Here is a 27,868-nt window from a genome sequence, read left to right on the forward strand (position 1 = left end):
AGCTATTAGCAGGTAGGAGACTTGAGAAGAGGGGAGAAGGAAAGTAAAAAGAACAGAAGAAGAGAAAGGGAAGGTATGTCTAGCCTGCAGTATTTTTTAGTCCTAGTTCACACTATTACAACACTTTTAATGACTTCCTCATAAATGTAAACCTAAAATACTCTTTTATCATCCTGCAGAAGTTACTTCTTCATTTCCAGGGCTCTTAAAGAAAATACTGTTATCACCATTTGATAAGAAGGAAAAAAAACAGTCTCTTTACCACTCATTTTTATTAAACAAATAAGTCTGGTAGTGTAACTTTTTTTATTTAATGCATAAACATATAAGTCCCTTTATTAGAGAAATTGTACATATTGGTGAATATGGTCAATAGTCACATCTATGGGTTAATTGCTTAAAAATCAGAAACAATAATTAGGATAGATTCTATGCTCTCTTCGTTACATTGTGAAATGTCTTGTGTAGTCATATTCTATTGTTGGAATGACAGCTTGTACAAACTTCAAGAAAATTAGAAGATACCTAAAAGTCTTTAGCTAAGGAAAACATTGGTAAATGGTACTATGATTTAAGCTAATATTGTAATTATTCTTATTAAGCAATTTCTCAGAAAAAATATGTAGACAAAATCTTAAATTAAGTATATTAAAAAAATGCACTCACACAAGTTTGCGTCTATTAACATGAGGTTCTCTATAACTTTAACCTGCTTGACCCATTCCCATTTAATATTTGAATGTGAAACTTAATAAGTATGAGTTCACAGGAGCCCGATTATTTTGATATAAACATAAGGACAAGACCATTCATATTTAAATGAGTGGGAAATAGTTCCTTTACTGTCTATTAGTTTGCTAGGGTACAAAATAGGGCAGGGGAAAGAATATAAAAGCACTGAAGCAAAAGAGAAAAAAATAAAGTGGAAACCCTCCGAAGGACTGATTCTAAGTTAGTTTATGTACTTGCCATAGAATCTGCTACAATGGGCTGTCTTTAATAAAATCCTGAATTTTTTTCTATGTTCCACTGTACCTGGAAATATTAAGAGCTTAATTTTTATTCGGGGAACTGATGAGTCAATTATTAAACACAGAGTCTTACAAGTTGCTACCTAGCCTCCAACACAGAGATGAATGCTCAAGTTATGCATCATAGGGTTGCAGGAATAAATCTGGTTTGGACCAAAAGTTCTTGGTTTCTTTCAATGTCAAATAGGACCAGTGTTCTTCTAAGGAACACACTTTATCAGCAATTCCTAGGTTTTTTCTAATTCCAAGACAGGGGTGACCCCTCACAGTCTACATCTAACACCGAGTGGCATAACCTACCAAGTGTAACATCAATCTAGCACCAAATTAATTCAAACTATTTGGCATCTTAATCATTGGTTTTGTCTGCTTTTGATGAATCCATTCTATGGGTACATGTAGTTCAGGACACAGCAGTTTACTTAGTTTATTCCTTTTATCAAACACAGAGAACTAAGTAGGAAAACTATAGTAAAATATAAGAAGGGTGCTTTTATCTGGAGAAATATAAAAATACTATATTTTAAGAATATCTGAAATATACTTTGTGTGCTTTACTTTTTTTTTTTAAAGATTTTATTTATTTATTTATTCGACAGAGATAGAGACAGCCAACGAGAGAGGGAACATAAGCAGGGGGAGTAGGAGAGGAAGAAGCAGGCTCATAGTGGAAGAGCCTGATGTGGGGCTCAATCCCATAACGCTGGGATCACGCCCTGAGCCGAAGGCAGACACTTAACCGCTGTGCCACCCAGGCGCCCCTGTGCTTTACTTTTTAATTAACCTATTTGTTAAGCTGAATTCTTTGCTTCAGAGACCTTAGAATGACACAACCTAACTTTACTTTTACCTGATGGGAAGCATATTTTTTTAACAGTTAAACTGGAAATATACTTAGGGAAAAGATACTCATGTGTTATCTTCTAAATTAGTAGGTTACTCTTCTTTCATCAATAAATTATGCCCATTGAGTTTTCCATCAAGAGCAATGGTTTTATATTCATATGTTCTTAGCCATTGCCTCTTGGACAAACAAAAGCAACTGGTAAGCTGCTGCCTAGAAAAGTACATATTGATCTGAGGCTTTGTAACAAGGCAGAGCTGACTGGTGCACACAGGGACATGTGCTAACCAACTGAACAAAGCAGAACTATCACAATATAACATTTTCCAACTAAAGACTCCTACGAAGACCTCCACATATGAGGGGCTAAAACAAGTTACAGGTACTGTGGCACTAACGTTGTTCCATTTCCCAAAGAGGAAAAAAAAAATCCTAGGAGCCAATATGCCACTACTGACATATATAGGTAAGGATACATATGAACACCAAGCTCTCCCCCTCCTTCTGCAACAGTCTCAATGATTTTCTTCATCACCTCAGCATGCCTAAAAGCAAAAGAACAAATAAACCTTATTAGCATAGATAAATTAGATCAAAATAGGAAAAGCAAGTTTTTGTGAAGTAATCTACCTTATTAGTGTCAGTGATTTAATTTTAATATAATAGTTATATTATAAAATATTCTCCTCCCTACTCCCCAAGTCAGATTGTTGAGAGTCATATACACTGTTTTATTGGAACACAGGCTAAATTTTAAAAGCTAGGGTAGTCAAAACACAATAGACTAGTTTTCCTATAACAGGGACGGAAAGAGTTGGGGGGAGGTTAGTACAGCAGAAAGCCAGAGAAAGGGAAATCATGGCAGGGTATAACTGCAGAGCAAGGACTGTCTGCTCTAAGAAACAAACAAGAAATAAGACCAGGAAAATTCAAAAAAGCTACATGGTAACAGCTAATCAAAAAAGCAAAGACAAATTTATAATGCTGTGATTTTTGACTATTCAAATATTTAGCAGAGAATAAGCCAAAACTGGGTTTTAAAAAAGCTAACTTGGTTTGAGTCAACAAGTTTATATATTTTTTCTTTGTCCTAATGCATATTTTAAAATTTATCTGATTTTTTTTTTTTTTTTTTTAATTTGAGAGAGAGAGTGCAAGAGCATGAGGGGGGGTGAGGGAGAGGGAAAAGCAGACTCCTCACTGAGCAGGAGCCCGACACAGGGCTTGATCCCAGGACCCTGACATCATGACCGGAGCCAAAGGCAGACATTTAACCGACAGAGCCACCCAGGCACCCCTCTCTGATTTTATTTAGAAATGATTTTTTGGCTTTATATAAAGAAATATGTGTATCTGAAGTTTTTGACCAATCCACAAATCTCTTCATAGTCAACCAGTGTCTTTCCTCTGCTATAGAAAGAATGATACCAAAGTAAATGCCTAAGTATAAAAACTGAGAAAAGGGCAGCGCACAAAAGAATGATCTTTTAGATATTCTCTGGCTTAAATATACTGCTTCAATTTTTATGAATATAAACTTCACGACAGAGGCAGTCAACTTTGAAGATGAGAGTAAATGTATTAGCTCTGAGAATCCAAAAACATAACCTGAGATGGCCCATGGCAATGCCTAAAATGTACTTGAAATCTCACCTTACAAACCCCCAACTTTTCTGCCCTATTTACATTACATTGCATTGGATAACACAGTCATTTATTAAAATATTTAACATTAATTACCAGTTAGACTACTTATTTCTTTTCCAGACTAAAATTTACACCCAAGAGAGAGACATGCCTCAGTTTGATAAGCACTGTCCTAAAACCTCAAACCACCACAGGAGCCGACAGAATAAAATGAGAACTTTCTAGATAATGCAAAACTAAAACTAATGACTCTTGAATTACTTTTCAGTTAGCGATATTAACAACTCTTGACATAAAAAAACTGGAAAAATGAACTAGGCTTTCTATACGATAAAGTTTAAGAATCAAGAGACTGCAAAAAAGGAGAAGAAAATATTTAAAAATTTTTAAAAGCTAGAATGTTGTATTTAATTAGTCAATGGAACGACCAAAGTTTTCATTTCAAAAATTTTGTTACCAGAATTTCTCAATGTTTTGTGAAAGCTACCCATTAGAAATAACTGAACAAGTCATGAATATAGACTCAGTTTCACTTATTTGGCTCTGAAAAAATACAATGATACAAAGAAAATCCCAAATTACAAAATGCACTTGATTTAAGTAGGGCTGAACATCTCTCAACTGAGGAGTAGAGGAAAAGAGAACTCTACATATATCTCCCTTCACTAACCAATAAAAGGAGATAATATGTCACGGAGAAAAACAGAAGGATAACTTCATACTCCACATTCATAGAAGGATACATAACAATAGGGCAAATCATGTCGAAATGATGGGCATTTTTTTTACTCTAAAAAGCACCTTCTAAATTATTCTTGGAGCTAAAAATAGTAGTAAAATCACAAAGACCTATACTATAATTAAACACAGAGAGAGAGAAAAAAAATTTTTTTAATGAATTAAAATAAACTGGTGACTTTTTCCTTTTTCTTACATATTTAAGCACAAGAACATTTCTAAGAAAGACAAAAGAGAACTGTACTTGCTTATTACATTTTTTCTGTTAGGGCACTTTCTTTACAGATTCCCAATAAATCCATAAGTACACACAACACACACACATACACACACCTGCATGGGTGAACTGAACACATAGGAGGTGGTGGGAGATGAGGGTGATTTTCAATGGTCACTGTTTTCTTCACATGATCTTGACTGATGTCTTCATACATGTGTTCAACTGTTAAAGGCTGCCTTTGCTAAAACAATAAAAAAATGTTTTGAAATCACTCTTTAAAATCCTTTAGACCTAAACCTTCATGTTTAAAATACATTTAGCCCCACCTCCCATATCACTTGTAATATAGAATTCCAGACTATTTAGAATTACCAGACTATTTGGGGGAGAGTTTACAATCCATTTTACCAACGAAGGGAGGAGACAGGTGTCTGTACATCGATGCTATGTGATTTCAGCCACCACCTAATACAATAAAGATCCTACAAAAAGGCAAGTTCATGGCTGTCAAAACATTTTATAACTTTATAACTCATCTTTTGGGTCTATTTTGTTTTACTTTTTTGCTTCCCATTCACAGTCATAAGAATGACAGGTTAAAACAAGTTAATTTTATTTCAGTTATCCTTTAATTCAATTAAGTAAATGAGTTAAAAAAAAAAAGGTTTTCTGTCTTAAAGAAAAGAACACACATACCAATATGATCATTCTGTAAATGCCTTGTATATTCAACAAATGTAATACTCAACAAATTTAATACAACAAACTAAGTTCAATTTCCCTTATATTTTGAAGGAATAACCTCAGGGACCAAGCAATAAATATGTAACAGATTATTTCTGTTTGATTCTTAGTAGTGTTGTCACACTGAATAATTCATAGTTTCTTCAAAATAAGAAGTTCAGTATTAATCATGAAATTGTAAAACAGACGATTTCTAAAATTTAAAAGGCCACAATATATATATCCACAGACCTAATGACAAAGGAATTAAATCCAACAATTTAAAACATTTACATTAAAATATATTTTCTGTTTTTACCTCATCATAGCCAAACAACCATAGTCGTGGTGTCTGGTAATATTTATCATAAGTGATATAAAGGTCATAAGTTCTTGTTTGCAAAATAGCATCTTCACCTCCAGCATCAGTTTTAGCTTTACAAGCTTCTACTATTTTTCTTGTGTCTAGGGTAGCCTGGCAATGCAAGGAGAAATTTACACCCATTAAAATCAGTATGAATGTGACAATTTAGAAAATATTTTTCCCACCCTGTATTTTTTTCCCCAAAACAAACAGAACTTAAAAGCCAAAGCTAAAACCTTATATGCTATAACCAATGCAAACATATAAATAAACGTTTACTGGAAAGATCAAGATACCATTAGGAACGCTAATCCCCAAGTTTATTCAGTAAAAGTTAACTAGAAACTCAATTTACAAACCTCATCTGTTTCCAACAATCCACTTTCTTCATATTCTGTTATAAAAAGCAACAAAAGATTAATCAAGTTCAAGAAAATTTCCTAAACCAAACTATATATTATTTCGGAGTATCACTCAAAACCTGGGTTTTTGCTTTTGTGTTTAACTGAAAATACTGAATAGGTATGACGGAGCTAATTTTACATTTCCAAAGCAGCTGATTCTTTAACTGACAGAGCCAGAGAAAATCAGCTTGCCAATGCCTGGTCCAAGCTACAGCCTATCAGCAATACCGAACAGCATAATGATCCTGTAGAACACTCAGTGACTCCATCACATACACAAGGCTATTCATATAATTGCATAAAACGTGCGCATTAAAATCATCATAGGTTTCCATGTTGCTGAATCCAGGGGTAAATTCCCAGTTTTCATCTTAACCGATCTCTCACAGGGCCATCTGGATAATTTAGTCCCATGTTCTTTGAACACTTTCCTTGGCTGTTAAAATACTATATTTTCCTGGCTTTGCCTCTCACCTCACTGGCTTCTCCTTTACTATCTTCTATGCTCGGTTCTTCTTCATCTCAACTTTTTTAAACTCTACAGTAACCAAGGGCTCAGTTTTTGGACTTTGTCTTTTCTTTATCCACACTTACTCCTTTGAGGATTTCATCTAGTCCCAATGCCTTTAAATGCTAATAATTCCCAAACTTATCTCTGGCTATAAACCTGGATATTTGTCTACTTATGGCTCTCCTGGAATGACTAACGTACATCGCAAACAGCACACATCCAAAACTGAACTCCAAAACTCCCCCTCCAGAGCTATTCGGTCCTGTATTCCTTATCTCAGTTACGACACCTTTCCAGACACTGTAAAAAATCCTTGGAGTCACACTTGACTACTGTCTCTCTCATGCTACTCCCCCTCAGCAGCAAATCCTTTTGACCTTACCCTCAAAATATGTCCAGAATTTTGTTTCTCATCACTTTCAATGTTACCACTTGAGACCAAGCTGTTATCATTTCTTGCCTAGATTATCAAAATAGCCTAACTATTATCCTCAAACCTCTCCAATCTGTTCTCAATACAGCATTCACAGTGATTCTGCTGAACTGTATAAATCTCATTCTAAGTTCCTTTTCTACTTAGAAAAACCCTCTTATGGCATCTTATCTCACAGAGTTAAAGACAGGGACCTATGTGATCTGGTCCCAAGGTTATCTCACGGACTCCATGCCTTACTTCTCTGCCTCTGCCCTTACTCCTCTCTGAACACGGGATATTTATTTTTTAAAAGTAAGTTCTACATCCCATGTGGGGCCTGAACTCATGACCCTGAGATCAAGAGTCACATGCTCTACCTACTCAGCCAGCCGAGCACCCCTGCTCACAATATTTTATATAAGCTACACAAGCTCCTACACCTCAGGGGCTTTGCACTCTTCCTTAGATATCCAAAGAGCTTGCTCGCTCACTTCTTGCCAGGCTTTACTTAAAACTCATGTTCTCAATGAGGTTTTTCTTGACCAACCTATTTAAAATAACACTCATCCTTCCCCAAGACTCTGTCCCATCCCCCTCCTTTATTCTTCTAACACTTATAACCATCTAATACAGCATATATGTTGCTTCTCTATTGTTTTTTGTATGTGTCCCATAACTAGAATATAATCTCTGTAAGATCGTGTATACCGCTTTATTTCTAGCACCAAGAACAGTATCTGATATACAGATACTATACTGCCCAATGTTTGTTGAATAAGGAATGAAAATTGCCTGTTATATTAATTGTTGTTACATTACCCGCTATACCATCAACATTGTTAAGCAAAATTCCATATAAAGCAATTTTTTCTTTAGCTCTATCCAAGGGAAATGTAACAAACACACTAAAAGACTGTCAGATATTTAAGGCAGTCCCACAGCTTGTACTCTAAAAACGGTGCTTTACTCATAGTATTCTTCCTACCCTTCACCCCAGCTTGGGTAACTGTACACAATTCAGACAGAAGGAATGCAGAAAGTATTTGTGCAAGAAGGTGGTGCTGACAATTAGAAGACATTCAGGTGCAAGTGAAAATAAACAAGTACATTTGAGGTTCAAGAGATATGGACTGGAGGTTTAGATATGAAGCTGATCACAGAGAGGGTATGTGAGGTTGCTGTGAGCAATTTTGGTTACAAGTAATTCATTTTGATTTCTTCAAAGGATGGGAGTTTATCATAAAAATAAGGACAAAACTCCTTATTTTCCTAATTAGAATTCAGGAACAGATACACAGCTAGGTTTCATAAGGACTTAAAAGTAATTTATGAAACAAAACTGCAAAGTACTTTAAGGGGCGCCTGGGTGGCTCAGTTAGTTAAGAGTCTGTCTTTGGCTCTGGTCATGATCCTAGGGTCCTAGTGAACCCAGAGTCAGGCTCCCCGCTGAGCAGGGAGCCTGCTTCTTCCTTTCCCTCTGTCCCTCTCTCCCTCACTTGTATTCTCTTTCTCTCTCAAACAAACAGGTACTTTGAGTCAAGGCCACTCTGGCAATTTGGCTAGGAGTCACCTCCTCATCAGCAAACACCACCTATTATGCTGCTTCAACTGCCCTTGGCACCATCTTCCACTTCTGCATGCTACACAACATTTCTATCTCACCATAAATTCTATGTATTTGGTCAAAAAAAAAAAGAAAATACACAATACATGAGCAAACTTTGTTCTGCTCTGAAAAAACTTTTAAGAATTAGCTTAAGAATCTGTATCTTTGAACTTTTTACTGCATTAAAGATGTATGACTCAGATGTATCCCACTAGAAATTATGCTTGTATCAAGGCTATGTCCTAGGTAAAGTACAACAGTCCAAGACCAAGGTAAGTTCTGCACTAACTAAATTTAAACTAAACAAAATCCTCTCTGGGCTGTTAAATGTTAAAATCTATAACTCAATGGAGTACAATTCTTGTCCACTTCAAGTACTCATATTCCAAAATCAACATTCTAGTGTGATTAAAGAAAATCTAGAACATAAATACCTTCCATATCTGCAGCTTCTCCTTCATCTTCTTCTTCCTCCTCCTCACCTACTGCTGAGCAATCTTGAAGTTTTATACTGTCCTATGAAATTAATTATATTTAAAGTCACTTAAATATGTCCATTAGTTCAAACACTAACACTCATGTATCATTCGCAGTGCAAACCACTGTGAAAATATGAGTGGTAAAGACAGTTCTATCCTCAAGAAACTCCTACCCCAGGGGAGACAACAAACCCATAAACCAAATATTAAAAGTGATGTGCTAAGTGCTGTGACCGAAAAATATAAAAAGTATCAAAGAAGCACCAAGAATCATCTAACAATTTAACGATTTTTGCACTTCCAAAAAAATAGTATTTTTACCTAGCCAATTCATTAATATTAGGAAATCGGTTCAGAGTTATAACTTACACACATAATTTAAAGGAGAAAAAAGGTATATATTTGTAAATCACAATACATTTGTAAGTTAAACTTATTATAAATCAAACATTATATTCTAATTTGTTAACAATATTTTAGGCTGAATTAAGTAAAATTATCAGACTTTAGTTATTTTAACGTATAAGATTTCAGTTCAATTTTTAAACTATATGTGCACTAGAATAAAAGAATAATACTAACCAAAGACAAGCCTAGTATATAATTATCATTTCACAAATTCAATATTCCAAAAATCTGAAGTCAATGTAGTAAAGTAAAAAAACTGGACATCTAGTTTCACCTAATTTACAATTTTACTTCGATTCTATTTACCACTAGAAACTTAAATTGTATGTTATTATTACCACACCCAAAATGTGAAACCATAGAAGATAGTATCTGGATAATTATTATATGAGCCAATATCTAACAAACTGATCATTAAGGTAAATTTTAATCATGTTGATGTTATGGTGATCATACTTGAAACAGTAGAATACAGTGGAAATGAACAAGAAAGATTAACATTTGGGTCTGGACATCAAGTATTATAAGATATAAATTATAAAAAATAAAGTAAATTCTACATTACAAAGGAAATGACAGGAAAGACATTCAAGTTGTACATTATTCTAAGTAGCCATCCTTCAGTATGACATAAGGATGTTAAGTGGGATAGCAAGTACCATATTAACCATCACTGCATTTTTAAAAAAATTCTTGAATTACCATAAACCTATCAAAAATGCTATCCACACTACTCTGCCATTTAACATTTCCAAAGTCTGGAGCATATACAATTAATGGCTGGAGTAAACAAGATTCCTAAAGTAGCAAAGCCATTTTGGTGATTTCTCTGTAGTCATTCAAACTCTCCAAGAAGTAGAATTTCAAAAAGAATTTTCGGGCCAATGAACTGAACCTGAATCCCCAGCAAGCATAAAATTGTACATTGGGAAAAAAAAAACAAAACTTGTTTTAGTTTCTAACACTTCCTGTTAAGACCCAGTTTTAAATCCCAAAAGATCCAAATGACAAAAACACACAAAAGAGAGTATCTTAAACTAGTAACTCTGGAGTAAATGTTTCATAAGAACAAAAGAAACTCAATTATTCTGCCCAAATATTCTATCCTCTAAGAGATCTGTTAACAAAATAATTAAGAAAAGGTAAGGGTAAAGACATTTTGTATTTTTTTCATATTGATGTGGTTTTGGAATATAGGTGAGGTTCAGTGGGGTAGAGTCTGGAGCCCATGAGCAAGAAAGAATTTTTGAGACGTCTTTGGTGCAAAATGATGGTTTATTAAAGCACGGGGACAGGACCCAAGGGCAGAAAGAGCTGCTGCCCCAGGTTGTGAGGGGTGGCTCATTATATACAATGGGGTTGGGGGAGGTAAGGAAAAAGGGAGGTTAAGAAAGTACTTTCATATGTTAAAGAAGACTCACAGGACACTGGAGGCCTTGCCATTGTCAAGTTAAGGTTGTTTTTCTCTCTAGCAAGGCATTAACATGAAGATGGTTGGGAAATTCCCTGAAGAATATCACAAATCCCACCCAGGAGTGGGGGGCGGGGGAGGTTGCAAGGTGTCAGCTTATGGTTTGTCCTCAGCTTGCCTTCCGTTCCCTCATCAGTATCATTTCAAATACAAAAATATGAAAACAACTGCAATCATTTTCTCTAGAAATGAAAAACTAATATAATATAGATGTCTGAATTGAAAATTTTCAAGCAGAAAAATTCCACCCAGTTACAGATTTTTACTCCCCTCCCCACAATAAACCATACAATAAAACCTAACTCATTTAGCTTCTACCCAGTCAAAATATATCATTTTTTGGATGATGTTAAAGTTTACCTTTAAATTTTCAAAAACAAAAACTTCCACTCAAAATAGCAGCAAATAAACTATAAAATTTAAACAATATATCATTAGCACCTAATCAACAAGTATCTAAACCTCTCCAAAAACCTCCATTTACCAAACATTTGGTACTCTCACTTAAAAATAAAAGCTATTCCTTTTAAACTAGCCTAGCAGCCTTTCCAATTGGTGAAAACCAGTAGTTTTCACCAGTTAGAATCTCAAAAAACTTTTTCGGCCATACAACAAAGTAAAATAAGCATTGGGAAACAGTAGTTTTGATATAGGAAAGTGAGAGAAAAAAAACAACTGGAATTTTAAAAAGCTTGAAAATAATCAGTTTGAATAAGACTATATACATGCAAATAACTATGTCATTGAATCTACAAATATAACTAATTAACCAGTACCTTGCTTTCCAATGTAATCTCCTTAACTGCTTCAGTTATTCCTGCAATACCTGTTTAAAATTCAAAAAAATTAACAAATTAAATTGTAAACATCTTCCATTTACCAGATTCAAGCAATATATAAACACTTAAAGTTACCTAAATTCTCACAACTTCTCTGAAACGAGGAGGCAATGTTAGCAGCATTTTACAAATGAACTCTAAAAGGAATAACACCAAAAGCACTTATCAAATTGAAACAAAACAAAACATACCAGCGTGATATTTTGCCATGAATTATTCTACTCTATCACTCATTTACTATCCCTCACTTACTTTCCCAGTGTGAGTCTCTATCCAATACATATTAATTCTCAGTGGACACATTAGGAGACTATAGGACTCATATTTATTTTTATTCAAAACCGTACTGAAATTTTCTCAAGAAGATATTAATGTTATTTGATTCAGAAATCTAGGATACCCAGAAGTAGTAATACCATACCACATTTATATGGGCTTTCCATTTTACTGTTTCCATAGCTTATTTCAGCCTTACAAACACTATCCTTTGAGGTAATTAATCATTTCTCCCTATGAAGAAATGAAGTCTCCAGAGATGAAATAACTTCCTTGAGTCTCATAGTTAGTGAAGAAATTGGAATTCAAATCCATGTGCTAACTTTTAGCTCAATGTTCTCTCCACTGCACCTCATTAAGCAACTACCTTGAACCTACTTGTCTCAATGAAGGTGGCACTAAAGCAGATGGGGGGCACCACAAGTCAGCTAAATAATATTTCTAATTCAAAATACATGTCATTGTTTTTAATTTGATAGTTCAACAGGATGAAATACACTAAAGGAAAAAAAAAACCCTACATACAAAATAAGTTTTGCCCCTTTGTTAATCTTCTAAAATCTTTATATATCTGTTCAACATCTCCAAACTAAAGAATAACTCACTTTCACTAATACAAAATGTCACAATCCACAGCTCTAACATAAAGCTTTTACTTCATAGTTTTTCTACAAATTACTATATAATAGATTTGATTATTTCATAACAATAAAACCCAAATCTTAACATACTGAATTGGTATAACAAAACGATTCACTGGATCCAGTACATAGATACAAACAAAATAAACCTCTTCAATCCATCCAAATATAATAATGTAGTAGTAGCCCATTAAACTGGACTCTTCTAAAAGTAGGACATACTGGCAAAGAAAAAAAAAAAAGCTCAAATGACTAATGAAGGTAACATTCTCAAGAATTCTGATGGTTAATTTTATGTCACCTTGGCTAGGTTATCGTGTCCAGATGCTTGGTTAAATACCAGTATAGATGTAGCTGTGAGGGTATTTTTTAGGTTTTAACATTTAAATCCATAGACTTTGAATAAAGTAGATTACTCTCTATAACATAGGTGGGCCTCATCCAATCAGTCGAAGGCCTTATAAGGAAAAACTGAGGTGCTCAGGAAAAAGAAAGAATTCTGCTTTCAGACTGTCTTCAGACTTGAGCTGAAACAATCAACCCTTACCTGGGTCTTCAGCCTGCTGGCCAGTTCGTCCTACAAACTTCAGTCTTACTAGCTCCCAAAATCACGTAAGTCAATTCCTCAAAATAAATCTATACCTATATACCTGTATCTATATATACATCCAATTTTTCTGTGTCTCTGGAGAACCATGACTAATACAAGGGCTAAGAGAAATAAAAGAAACCTATGAGAAGCAAAGATGAAGCAAAGAGAACTGAGGCGAATAAGTAACCAGGCACATGACCTTCTGAGTCAACTGGAAGCAGTGTTTTAATCAAATCATAATATAGTTTAAACTAAAATTCTAAGGATCTCTCTCTAGCAGGGCAAACATTTTTCCAGTTGTTGAATTTCTGTAACAGATTTTCATCAATCCAATAATACCGACTGACACCTACTTATCTCTGTAATAAATGCCTCTGTAAATATGCACTTAGATTTTGAGCTAGTCATTATGGAATAGAATACAACCAGACAACAGAATAAGTCATTTACTTGACATCAGAAACATTAGCTATAACTAATGACTCTAGTCAGTCAACCATTTCCTACAGATGCACTGCCCACATCTCCCACCACAGGAGAACTAAAGCAGAGCAGCTGAATAATTTCAGAAAGATCAAAAATTAAAGAAGTCCATCTACCATCACTCTCAGTGGGAGAAATTGGATGATTTTTGAAGTCATTTCAAAAAGCTGTTCAATACACTATTTTCTCAAGGCCTTGACATTAACACTCAACTCATCAAAAAACAAGTAAGTTTCAAATCAAGAGGCCCAAGTCTGGAATCTATGCCTATATCATCATAAACACACGGCAGTGTCCCTTTTTAAAAGTAGAGGGAAAACTGACCTAACAAGGTACTTTTTCCAGTGCAGATTACTTAGCCCTCTGACTACTACAGTGGGTCTCAACTGATGGCAGCAATTTTGCCCTTCACAGAATATCTGGCACTATCTGGAGGCATTTTGAGTTATCAAAATTGGGTGAATACTACTGGCATCTAGTGGGCAGAGCCCAGAGATGTTGCTAAACATTCTGCAATGTACAGAAAATGCTACAGCAAAGAATCATGCATCCCAAAATGTTAGTAGGGCTAAGGCTGCGAAATCTTGCTCTAGTACTACTTCTGATATACCTGCTACTTTCTAGGACTTCAAGGGAGAAAACTTATTTTTTAGTACTCTAGATTTAAACTCAGAACATATTTTCTCCATTAAAACTAAGTCATAAATGGCATTTATATAACTATGTAAATTAACTACTAACTAACTAATAGTTAACTATTAACTAACATTAATTAATTTATGGTACGGTACATAACTATTTATATAACTATGTAAATGCAGATTAGTATATTTTGCTATAGCTAAGTTAGTATGGCTAAGTTAGTGTGGCTAAATTAGTAGGCTATAGCAGCATATGCTAATCTGCATTTACATAGTTATATAAATATAGTGGCAAAATAGGTTTTTAGGACTTGAAATAAAAAATCATCTTCAGACTTACAAACAACTTCTGCAAACATACACTTACAAAAGGCTTGAATTTAGTCAATTCTTTTAACAAATTTATTGAACAACTTCTGTACCAGATACTATGACAGATATTGAGGATTCGACAGTGACTCTCTACCTAAGGAGTGTGGTCCTTACAATCCTCTTACAGTCACTCAACAAATAATTACTAATTACTTTTAAATGCCAGGCCTCTGAGTAAAATAAAGATACATATAGTTCCTGTCCTAAAGCTAATCATCCAGCAATGGGATGACATGTAAATAAGGAATTCTAAAGCAAAGTAGTATGCATACTCAGTAATTCTGTCTTTCTTTCTTTAGAAATAAAGAAAATGATATGGATATTTTCAAGTTGCTACTAACATAGCAGTACTTTAAAAATTTGGTATACTCCAAAGGCAATTTTTCTTTTTTTTCCAATTTGTCTTCCTGCTTCTTTTCAGGTAACTAAGTCTATTGGGGACAACTGTGCCTTATGTATCCTTTGTTTTTGTTGTTTTTGATCAATGCTGTAATAAAAGACTGTAAAAACATTTAAAACAACTTAAACTAATATATGGTATTCTATTCTCCTCTTACCTGTGTTATGATAAGTATCTACCCATCCCCCATCACCATCATCTTCTTCAATGATAGCTTCCAATTCATCTGAATATTCCATCTGTTTGCACCGCTTGTAGCACGGCACTATAAAAAAAAAAGGCAAATAGAGTTACAGCATATAATCTCCTTCCTATAAATCTATTAGAAAAAAGAGAGTTTATTCCATTTTAAGGAAATACTGTATTTCACTTCTAGTAAAAGTGATTAAAGAGTTGTATTCAACCCACAGACACATTAATGACCACATTTATCTTTCCCTAAGTAGCTTTGTCAGAACACAAGTAGGAAGGCTCTACTGGAAATTTTCTATGTATTCTTTACCCTGATGGTCTGTGAACAGCAGGCTAGAGCCAGAGATGACATTGTTCAACTTCAGGCCAATGAATAATAATAATACCTTATTTTAATAGCTTTACTCTCAAAACAGGAAGGCACCACCTGTCATTCTCAGGGGTGGTAGAGATGACTTCCAGTCTGCAATGCTATAGTAACTTTTAATATGTATTTCATAATTCTTAAGTTCCAGCTATTCATAGTGGATAAGCAAGTGTAAAATTCATTAAACTGCTACATTTTATCATCTTATACAATATTGGAGCCAAGTTTTTCATATAATATATGTGTCAATTAACAGATATTACTCATATAAGCCTAAAACTGAACAATTATAATGTAAAAACATGATGATGTAGAGTCAAGAAATGGCTATTAACCTCTTGATTTTTTTAAAAAACAAGCAGGATATAAATGATCAATTCTAATAAAACATCTGTGGGAAAGAAAAAAACTGATGTGTTATACATATTTTCCCTTTCTGTAACAGATAAATTAGAACAAAAATCAATGCACTGTTACGTGATTAGACAGGGACTATAACAACCTTCTGATGCTGTTTTCAAATTAACTTCATAAAGGAGAAACTAGCAGTTTCAAAAACATTTTTTTCCTAAAGGCAATCTTTCAAAGATACAGTGGATAATAAATCTTTAGCTTGGAATTTTTAGATGTCAAAGGTAGTATCAATTTCATTTTTCATGACAAATGTTTAAGTTTAAAGAAGATCAAAATCAAAGAGCTAAAAAGTTTATAATTATGAAGTCAACTTTAAAAAAAGGCAATTAAAATTCCAAATTCCAAATCTGCTTGGGCCCTTTCCCTCCACATCTTAGAACTAGACCTTTTTGGGAAAAAGTAGTAACAAAAAGGAAGGAGGTAAAAATGAAATAAGGAAAAAAATACTCTAGCAATAGAAAACGCAGAGTTTCATCATATTTCCAAATTTCTGTATGGCTTCAAGCATAAATTAAGATCAGTAAATGCTAAGGTTTTGGGCGCCTGGGTGGCTCAGATGGTTAAGCATCTTGACTCTTGGTTTCAGCTCAGGTCATGATCTCAGGGTCCTGGGATCAAGCCCCCACATCAGGCTCCCAGCTCAGCAGGAGTCTGCTGGAGATTCTTTCTCTTGCTTCTCTTGCTCTCGCTTTCTTAAATAAATAAATCTTAAAAAAAAAAAACTTTAAAAAATGCTAAGGTTTTTTTCTGTTTTTGCTTTTTTAAATATAACTCTTTGTGAAAAATTTACTAATATATGCAACATAATTCTTACCATTTTTGGTGACCAAAAATTGTTTGCCTGTTGGTAGGTATGCCTTCACTTTCAATTCTTCCCCTGTAGCCCTTTAGAAAGAGCAAAAAGCACCAAAATACAAGAACTATTTTAAAAGGCAAAGACAGAACAGAAGATATCACATATAAATATCAAAACTACATAATCCACACTCCTGAGAAAATTGTTTTAGGACTAGTTTTGGAAGGATGCCATTAAGTGACGTATGTTAGGGCATGGAAGACCATAGCATTGTACGTGAAATGTACTAAGAGACGCAGAGAGACCTAAGAGAATTTAGATTACATATTAGACAAAAAAGACAGAATAATATAGAACTATTAAGCAACTATTATGCTTGCCTCTAAACAAAAAGAAAATGTTGTTCCTTAGGGAGTGTATTCTCAGACTTTCAATTCCCAAGTACTGCTCATCTTCAGATCAAGAAGAGGCAGAAAAATATCTGTAGGACATTACATAACAAAGTAGGTGGTTGGCAAGATCCCTGTTCCTGCCACTCGATTAAAATTAGAACCAAGAGAAAAAAGGTGCTTTGAATCACAAGATGATAATATTAAAAATAATGACTGAAAAGAGAAAAAAAAAAAACCTTTATTGAGTGTTTACTAAGCGTAAGACTTAGAACACGAACATGCATTACTTTTATTTACTCCTCAGCATCCTAAGAGGTGAGTAATATTAATATTCCCATTTTAGCTTAAATAAGTCAGACTACTCAAGGTCAGAAAACTAAAACATAGAAGAACAAGTGAATCCAGGACTCCTGCTCTTAAACACTACTCTCTCTGTGGGTCAGAGCCAGCTATACCATTTCTGATTTCTCATAGCTACTCTGGACTATGTTACTAAGAATTTGTTCAAAGATTCTTCTGTGGGTCACCTAATGAACTGGCCAGAGCTGGAGTGGCATGTGTTATCTGCTAAAAACATGTGAACAACAATGGGGAGTCTACTGCCTTATCAAAGCTTCAGTCTAAAGTTTAACCATAGATACCAGCACAAAATAAAGCCAGGAAATGACCTACTATCTTTTAGCAGCCTTCTAGGTTTCCTTAGACCATTCTCGTGTGTCAAATTCAATAATGGCATAGCAATGCCTAAAGTTCTGAGTGAAGAATATACAATACAGTCATGATGGCACTTGTAGACACAAAACTATAACATGGAAATAACCTGTTTCTAGCACTGGTTTAAAATGAGTTGTTCCTTTGGCCCCAGGAATTCAGCCAGAAGTGTGGACACTGGAGTAGGGTATAACTGAGTTCTAAATTATTTCAACTATCACAATTCATAAAGTGAAACTATAAACTACCTGCTAAAAAAAGATCCTGTCCATATACACATTTCCCTGTAACAATACTATAAATCATATGTCTGAGCTACTTAGACAAATAAGGACTATCACAAAGAAACCTGAAGAAAATCTGTATCTATTATATTGAAGAAAATCCTAAATCAGTTCCTTTCATAAAATGGATATTAAATTTTATATACCTATTTGACTTAAAACACACAAAAATTATAGACTAGAACAAAGCTAAATATAATTTTAACAATTTGTAATCCAAAAAAAAAATCAATCACCCTTACTAAATCATCAGCTGCTATGATATTAACTCAATTTTAAATATGAACAGAAAATACATATAAGGAAGACAAAAGCATAAAAATAAATGAACCTGACATTTTGGCCTTTCTTGGTACATTAAGAAGCAGTGTTCTAAAAGATAAAGAGCAATTGATAAAAAGCAGTAAAACTATTTTGGGTTACAAGTCAAATATAAAAATTGAGAAGAGAATAGGCCATAGATAAAAGAGAGTTCCAACTTTGGCTTCAAATAGTTTTAACTATTTAAGCTCTTCAGATATGAAGGAAAACATTATCAGTTCTAACTTCATTAATTTTAGAACCCCTGCTCCCAAATTAAAACTGTACCTTTCAACCACAACTGAAAAAGTGTCATTAAGGGAATCAGAATAAAAAGAAAAAAGGATATAACAAGTTGAACCATTTATACCCAAACAAGATGATAATTCCAAAACAATTCTAGCCTAATTAAAATAGCTCTGCCAGTACTGGGATCACTTTTTTAGCTACAGTCAGGTGGCTTTACCTTAAGTACTTGAATGTAATGAAACGGCATTTGTTTTAAAACATTCTCTTATTACTCAGAATATTTAAAATATGTTATGAGATCTGCTAAGTTGCTTACTTTTTTTACATTACTTTCATTATAAAAAAATTAATAAAAAAACAAAAACAAAAAAGTCTGTTAACAGCAGATTTCTAGTTAAGACCTTTAATGAGTATCATGAACCTTCCTTAACTTCTCAGCTAATTCCTAAAATAGGGGCATACTTTTGAACCTTATAGAAGGTCTTATGATTAAAAAACTTAAGACGTTGCAAAACTCTGTATTTATTAATGTTATAAAAATATTCAGTAAACATTTTAGTTTGAAAAAAAATGAGCTGGTCAAATTTATTAAACTCTTGAACATTATTTTTTAAAGATCCACCACAAAATCGGACCTAGACACTATAAAGGGAATACTAATAAAGGAAATAAAGGCATTTATCTTAAAACTGTCTTTCATTCTAACAAAGCAGAACAAAGTAAGTATAACAGCCAATATATCAGCCTTTATTTTACTTTAGGTATCACTGGCTCACTGCTTAACAGAAAAATCTACTAGAACAGAGTTTAAATTGGTCATTCTAAAGTTCATGCCCTAATCTGTTTTGCAAACTGCCACAATTATAAAGCTTTACCTTTAACTAATTTCTCTTCCTCACTCAAGATTACTTACCATTGCCATGTTGGACAGTGGTGGACTAAGTGATCTCCAGCTGCCACAAACTATTTAGGATTTAAAAGGAATATAAAAGAAAAAGGAAAAAGAAAAATTGAACATCACTGAATGTAAGACGGTAAAATACCAAAGCGATCATCCTGTGTAACCCTGATACCCAATAATCATATAAATGCAAACAGCACCAAACCTGCTCTACCACTTGGATGATTTTTGATTATTATTAAAACTGCAAAATTTTCTACATCCATAAAATTTAAATTTTGGAAGACAAAAACATTGAGTGTTATTTATTTTAAATTCCATTTTTATCATTGGATTAAATAATGCCAAAAGGATATAGTATCATGAAACGAATAAAGGTAACACTGCAGGATTTAAAATGTCAAAACCATTTTATGGATAAATAAGATAAAGACACCTGCTAGGGGCTGAAAACTCAATGAAGATCTTTGGGAAAAAATACTAAATAGATACAGGCCTCTGATGTAAGAAGTTTATGACATCACAGTGCACAGTTTTCGCTCTCTTTTTTTTTTTCTTTTTAAGTTTAGGTAATAGCCCATTTTGTAAGCGTTTTCATATTAACAAGAGTGAGAAATGTAATGCTAAACAATGGGGGAAAGTTAGAAGCTTTTGGATTGACTCAGAAAATACCAACACAGTTAAGAAATTGAACCCTCTAACACCTTAGACTTTCTGGGCAGGTTGAACATTGCACAAGTTTTTATTTTTCTTCAGAAATCGAAAACAGACTCAGGAAGAAAGAGTTTAACCTTTCGAGAATTTCCATTATACATGAGCATGAACTCATCTTAATGTAAGCAGAAATCCTCCTTAGTCTTGAGAGCAGAAAATGAAAGAAAGTCTCTTAAGCATAACTGCAGTGTCCCAACTCAGGCAATATACACACTTCCCCAATTACTTCTATTTCACAATAGCTCTAACTTAAATTCATATATTGTTCATGGTTAATTACACAGCAAAAAATTACAGTATCTTTAATCTTCTAATGTTTGTCTCGGAAAAGAATGTCTATATATAATACTCTATTTTCATTTAACAAAGTAAAATTTTATAATATAGGTTTTCTAAGAGTAATTTCTTTCAAGAAGATACATTAACAAGATTTAGCAGCATACTCCCAACAGCAACTTTTCAAATGTTTCTGTTCTTTTATTTCAGAGAATCTTATTATTATTTAAACTAGTTAGGTAAAGACAAAAACCCAAATGAAAACAATACTCTCTCCCCAAGTTTTAAGTATTTTAGGTCACTGTAACCAAATGCTACCTTTATTTTTTTTTTAAGATTTTATTTATTTATTTGACAGAGAGACAGCCAGCGAGAGAGGGAACACAGCAGGGGAGTGGGAGAGGAAGAAGCAGGCTCCCAGCAGAGGAGCCCGATGTGGGACTCAATACCGGAACGCCGGGATCACACCCTGAGCGGAAAGCAGAGGCTTAAGGACTGCGCTACCCAGGCGCCCCCCCAAATACTACCTCTAACTCTGTGGTTACCAAGAACTACTCTAACACCACCAAAAAAGTATTAATTCAACAAAATGCAAGCAAAACAAAGAGTTAAAAATTTAAAAATTCTTTAATGATATTGCCTTGTCACAAGACTCTAATATTTTATTCCCTGACATCTCCAGTAGCATCTATTAAAAAAATAATAGGGGCACCTGGCTAGCTTAGGTGATCTAGCACCTAACTCATATCTTGGGGTTGTCAGTTTCAGCCCCACGTTGGGTGTAGACATTACTTAAAAAATAAATAAAAATTAAAAAAAATAACAAAATACTAGAAGGTAAGAAAAACTATAAGAGAACATGAATTGCACAGATAATTAGTACAGGTGTACATCTTGCCCTCATTAGCAATGGCCATCATTGCAGGCTTCATATGCTCAAACGAAACAAAACATAAGGCAGACTCAAATTTCTCAAATCTCAGTACCACTTGCAGTAGCTTTCTCTCGGTGATTAAATATTATATAATACTGAGTAACTCCAAGATAAAAACAGTTATTAACATTTTGGCCAGCAACTTTATCCTCAAGCTTTTCTACTACTAATACTCTACTTAAGTCACACAGATATATACTCAAGTAATTTTAGTCAGGCAATTCTGTATTAGATAATGCCTACCCCTCTTTTTAAACACAGTCCTTCCAACAGCTCTCAATGAAAACAAAGAGAGAGCTGGAGGATAAAAGCCAGAAGATCAGAAACAGTAAGAGAAAACAAATAAATAGATCAACTCAGTATATCTTGTATCCAAAGCAAATTGTGTCTTGTTTTCCTCCTCTAGACTCATTCTAACCTAACTCAATCCTGTAACTGTGCTCTATCTCAATTCAGCATCATGTGGTTAGTACCCAGGTGAGCTAGTTTTGTCTTGCATTTTTTTTTAAAAAGGAGGATATTCATAAACCACTTAATGATATAGTTAAGTGCTACTCATTCTACGGTTAGTAGCTGTTTTAAAACATCTTAAATCTATCCAATGACCACAGACTAGCATCTCTAACTCCAACCATCTATTTACCAATTAGCTGTCTTCCCATAGATAAAGCCAAAGACTGTAAGAAGAACAGCACACTTTCATCCCTGCTCCTGATTTCAGACAGTTTTAAGAGCCAAGTCTAACTTATACCTGTTTGGCAAGAAAGTTAACAATATCAAAACTTAGTTTATGTGGCATTCAAGGTATTAAACTCATGGTGCCTAAGGTAGGATAGGTCCTTTAGAGAATGTCTAGCCAAAACCCCACATTTTACAGACAAGGAAACATGAGGCCTGTGTCATAGCTTAATTGATTTACCCAAGTCAGTAAGAGAAATGGGTGTAGAAGACAGATCTCCTATGTTCTTTCTATACCACCATGTGTCGTCACTACAAATAAAGATAATTTTAGAGTAAAGATCAATTCAGCACATCATTCTCAGAACTCACAAAGATTTGGGACTCAAGAGATTCCATCACAATTGAAAACTGAAAGATCAATTAATTCTTAGGCTTGAGGTCTTAGAATTTACAGCAATAGCCAGATCATCAAACAAGTCCCAATTCAAAGTGTTTCTTTCAAAACAGTAAAGTTCTATTGCCAGTGAGTAGTATTTTTATTTTTTTATTTTTAAAGATTTTATTTATTTATTTGACAGAGACAGCCAGCGAGAGAGGGAACACAAGCAGGGGGAGTGGGAGAGGAAGAAGCAGGCTCCCAGAGGAGGAGCCTGATGTGGGGCTTGATCCCAGAACGCCGGGATCACGCCCTGAGCCGAAGGCAGACGCTTAACGACTGCGCCACCCAGGCGCCCCAGTGAGTGGTATTTTTAATGAAAGTTAAAGGTGAAACTTAAATAAATTCTGTTATTTATTAAGACTAAAAAATAAGTCTGATGCAACCATAACTATTAATGAACCTGGAATGTAAAAGGATGTTTAGAACAGTATTTATGTTTCTAAGGATAACAAAACAAATTACCTAAAGGAAAGAGAACACTTTTATTACACAGATTTGGTAAACAAGTAAAATGATTCCTCAAAACATAATTCTATGTTAAAAGTTCAATGAAACACAACTGGCCTATAAAATAGACATGAGCTTCAGCATTAAGCAGATCAACATTACTTGGTTAGTAGAAAAAGTGAAAGAATTGTGCGAAAAAACATCAGCATTAAGTATGTAGCAATAAAATATTTAAGCTAAATACTGAAAGAAAAATTAATATCCAAGCAGTGAGCCAAAGTTTCCAAATGAAAAGCCATGAAAACTTATGTTTGATGTAGACAGAGGCAAGACAACAGCAAACACCAGAGAGCCCACGGTATAGCCTCAATATAACACAAATATGAGTGAAGGGTAAATGACCATCAGAATCTTTTCCATTCCCTCTCCCACCTCCATTTCTAAATAAAGAGGAACTAGAGAGAAATATGAGAAGTGGCAAAGTGAGAAGGAAGTTACATCTTCTCTTATGGGAAGTAGAAATCCCTATAAAATTGCTAATAGAGTCGAAAGAATCAAGATTACAGTTTAAGATGTTTTCTTATAAAGTAAAAAAAAATCCCACCCAGGTAAATATAATTATAAAATGTAATAGCTTCAGAATAACACTCACCTCTTCTGGGGTGATAACACCTGTTTCCTTAAACTTTGATTCCTAAAGAAAGCAAAAAGAATAACATATTATACTCTTTCACTTTCGAATTAAAAATGTTTGTGGGCAAGTATTTGCCTGGCACCCTTCTAGTCAAGAGAGCACATACAAAAAAGAATCTATCACTGGTACCTGACCCCAAGGAATATACAAGTCTAATGAAGGAAACTGACATGAAAATAATTACAATTTGATCAGTGCTAAAATAGAGCCAAGATCTTTGGAAAAATATCAAAAGGTTTATACAACATACAATGATTTTGTGAAATGACCAAATATCTTTATTTTACAGAAGAGTAAAAATGTCTTAAGAATGTTTAGACATCTTACTATTCGGCCAACATCTCCAACATCTCATTTTAATCGAGTAACACTAGAAACCAAATCTAGTAGTCATAAATCATTTAATCCTTTCCCATTATCTCCAAGATATTGATACAATATTCTCTCCTCTAAAGCAAAGATGCTATTTATCAAATGTTTCTAAATTTTAAATTAAATGTAAGATTTTGTAGTACAGTCTACAAAAATGAAAGGTTTCATTGATGAACATTATTCACTCAACAAGTATTCATCGAATAACCACTTTGCGCCAGGCACTATTTGAAGTAATGGGGATATAGGAGTGGATAAAACAGACCAAACTCATCCTTGTTCTCATGAGGAGTTTAAACTCTAGTGGAGTGAGAAAAGTCAAATGGTAATGAAAACCACAAGGAAAAATGAAGCGGCAAGCAAACAGTCAGGGGTGGAGGGAGAGAGATGGCTCTTTGAAAAAGGATGGTGCGGCGCCTGGGTGGCTCAGTTGGTTAGGTGGCCAGTTCTTGGTTTCTACTCAGGCCATGATCTCAGGGTCCTGGGATGGAGCCCCAAGGAATGGCAGGCTCCATGCTCAAGAGGGAGTCTGCTTGAGGATTCACTCTTCTCGCCTTCTGCCCCTCCCCCCTCTTGAGCACACACGCACTCTCTCTCTAAAATAAATAATATTAAAAAAAATAAATAGTGGTGCCTTGGTGGCAGTTAAGCATCCGACTCTTGGTTTCGGCTCAGGTCTGATCTCAGGATCATGAAATCAAGCCCTGCATGAGGCTCCATGCTGGGTGTGAATTCTATTTGAGTTTCTCTCCCTCCTCTCTAAAATTAAAAACAAAACAAAACAAAAACAAACCTAAAATAAATAAATAAATAAATAAATAGGATGGTTAAGAAAACAAAGGTTTCAGTGATAGGTGACTTCTGAGCAGAGACCTTAAAAAAATGAACAAGCCACAAGGCTGTAAATGAGCATTTTCGGCAGATGGTGCAGAGAGTACGAAAACCTGAGGCAAGAGAGTATTTAATGAAGGTAACAAAGAGGCCAGACTCGCTCAAGCAAAAGTGAGCAAGGAGGGGCGCCTGGGTGGCACAGCGGTTAAGCGTCTGCCTTCGGCTCAGGGTGTGATCCTGGCGTTCTGGGATCGAGCCCCACATCAGGCTCCTCCGCTATGAGTCTGCTTCTTCCTCTCCCACTCCCCCTGCTTGTGTTCCCTCTCTCGCTGGCTGTCTCTATCTCTGTCGGATAAATAAATAAAATCTTTAAAAAAAAAAAAAGTGAGCAAGGAATAAAGTAGTAGTAGAGATAAGGGCCTCTACCAATCAAGGGGAGGCTTGAAGATCATTTTAAGGACTTTCGTTTTTACATTACCATGACTTTTCTTAATTTCTCCTTGCTAGGATAAGTCATTGTTTCTTTCCGAAGGATTTAGTTTTTCCTCCTTGCCTTCTTATGTCTAGTAAGAAACTACAGGGATTCTCTCTGTAAACAGGAACAGGCAAGGAGAGGGTCAATAATTCTGCTTTCCTTATTACTGAAAATACATACTGACAAATACATATTGACAAGCTAACACTTTATAGTTTGGAGAATAAGTAAAATGATTCCTCAAAACATAATAGTGCTATAAGTTCAATAAAATACAACTGGCCAATAAAACAGAAGTTTGTTTTTAAAAATTTTATTTATTTGACAGAGAGAGAGATAGAGAGCATAAGCAAGGGGAGCAGCAGGCAGAGGGAGAGGGAGAAGCAGACTTCCNGCTGAGCAGAAAGCCAGACTTGGGGCTCGATCCCAGGACTGTGGGATCATGACTTGAGGGGAAGGAAGACGCTTAACCAACTGAGCCACCCAGGTGCCCCTAAAACATTAATTTAATAATTTGGGAACTTTTTTTTTTTACTCTTCTCTCCGAAACTGAAGAGTTTAACAATCATGTATTATTTAAATGCTGCATATCTAGGCAGACATGTTTCTGAAAAATGACATGAGAAAGAATCATTCGATTCAAACGTCAAAATTATTTTCAATTTCAAAGTTGACTAGAATTAATTAAGAGGAATTTCACAGTAAAAAATATGTAAGCATAGCAAGAGTTGGAATTTTCATTTATAAACCTTTTTTTTGTTTTAAACTTGGCCCAACAAGGTATCATTTTAAAATCAGTCACAGAAATAAATATTAAAAAAGTACACGGCTAACATTTCCCTTTGTCATGGAAAGAGAGCAAAGTAAAACTATCCACTATTCTTCTTAGCATACTAGAATAACTTCTTATAGAGGAACAACCATATACAAGGATATTTCATCCCCACAGGATTTATAAAATTCTCATTGAAAGGTTAAAAAAATATAAATAAAAGCACTTAAGCAAGAACTCCCTATTCATTTAGTCTCATTGCTCACTTATCAGAAAGGAAAAAGTTACAATGACAAAAAACTTGTAAGACTTAAAAAAAAACTTGAACGTACTTCGAGAAATTTAAGTCTGAAAATTAAAGTCACTGCTAATAGCTAATGTTACAACTTTTACTTTAAAAACGTTGTATTAATGACAACGCAAAAAATCAATCAATCAATCAATCAATCAATCTAGGAGGGTCAGGCTGCTGCTTATTATCAATGAAGTCCAGGATTTACAAATAGTTTTCTGACTATTTTAAAAACTCGGAAAGGGAAGTTTTGCCTCTTAGCTGGGTTCAACGATACTGACAGAGATAATGTTGCAATTCACCTTATTCCTCTGAAACCTAACAAGAGGGGACCTCAGTCACAACTCACTATTTCAAACTCCTAATTATAAGAGACTTTCTATAAAATCTGAAAAAAAATAGTGACACGTCATTTTAGCACCAAATATTGATTTCGTTTTTAAAAAGATAAGCAAAACCCTCGTTTAAAAAGTTTAAAAGACTTCCAATGTTAAGATTTAACGCTTTCAAATCTACTTGGATGCCGACCACCTTCCAACTTGACATACCCAGACGCGCCGGGTTCTGACGGGTGGCGACAGCAATGCGCACACAGCGTCGCTCCAAGTTTACCTGAAGAGTCCGAAAGCCCTAGAGAACACCTGCGTAAGACCTCCAGCGGGGCTGCACCCTTACCTGTGTCCCACCCTTACCACCTTCCTACACTTTTCCCCGCCGGAGAACACGGTGTCCCTCCCGGTGCCGGGTCCTCAATCCCTGCGGAGTTGAGCGTGTACCTGACCGCCCCTGGCAAGCCCGGCCTGGCTTACCTTGAGCACCGGGGTCAGGTACTCAGCCACTTCCAGTGCTTTTCCCTTCACCGTGTTAATCACATTCTGCATCCTGGGGCCGGAGAAGCGGCCGGCCCCGCGACGGGACGGGAGGGGCAGCCAGGGAGGGACCGGGAGTCAGAAAAAATCCCCGCTGCCGCCGACGCTCATCGGCACCCGGCTGGCGGCACCCGAGGGGACGGGACGCGACGGGACGCGACGGGGCGGACCGGACGAGGGGGAGGGGCGGCCAGCGCCAATCGCGAGGGCAGGGCGCGCGCTGCTCACCACCCAGGCAGTGCGCGGCGGACTGGGCCTAGGTGTCACCTGGCCGCGAGGGAGGGCGGCGGGGATGAGGGGAGAGTTAGGGGGGAGAGGCGGGCGCACGCGCACCCCTCGCCTTCTCGGGAGCTGTCTTCTC

General features: G+C 35.3%; 1 protein-coding gene across 1 annotated transcript; it reads right to left on the reverse strand.

The window, feature by feature from the left end:
- Positions 1-253: 253 nt before the first annotated feature.
- ATG3 (autophagy related 3) lies at positions 254-27,858 on the reverse strand. The gene is made up of 12 exons (XM_040621234.1): positions 27,448-27,858; positions 23,855-23,896; positions 19,724-19,773; positions 16,893-16,963; positions 15,263-15,370; positions 11,638-11,687; positions 8,938-9,019; positions 5,927-5,961; positions 5,523-5,678; positions 4,594-4,721; positions 2,352-2,420; positions 254-525 (listed from the first exon to the last, which is right to left on the reverse strand). The coding sequence occupies exons 1-12, from the start codon at positions 27,517-27,519 to the stop codon at positions 444-446; spliced, it is 945 nt and encodes a 314-aa protein (XP_040477168.1). The 5' UTR covers positions 27,520-27,858; the 3' UTR covers positions 254-443.
- Positions 27,859-27,868: the final 10 nt, after the last annotated feature.

The sequence above is a fragment of the Ursus maritimus genome, unplaced genomic scaffold (assembly GCF_017311325.1).
Source record: "Ursus maritimus isolate PB19 unplaced genomic scaffold, ASM1731132v1 scaffold_4, whole genome shotgun sequence".
NCBI classification, from domain to species: domain Eukaryota; kingdom Metazoa; phylum Chordata; class Mammalia; order Carnivora; family Ursidae; genus Ursus; species Ursus maritimus.

Coding starts and splice junctions, on each gene's coding strand:
- ATG3 (XM_040621234.1), bottom strand. CDS start 27,519: ATGCAGAATGTGATTAACACGGTGAAGGGAAAAGCACTGGAAGTGGCT. Junction 23,897..27,447: donor ACCTGACCCCGGTGCTCAAG/GTAAGCCAGGCC, acceptor TGCTTTCTTTAG/GAATCAAAGTTTAAGGAAAC. Junction 5,962..8,937: donor AGAAGCTGCAGATATGGAAG/GTATTTATGTTC, acceptor TTTTTATAACAG/AATATGAAGAAAGTGGATTG.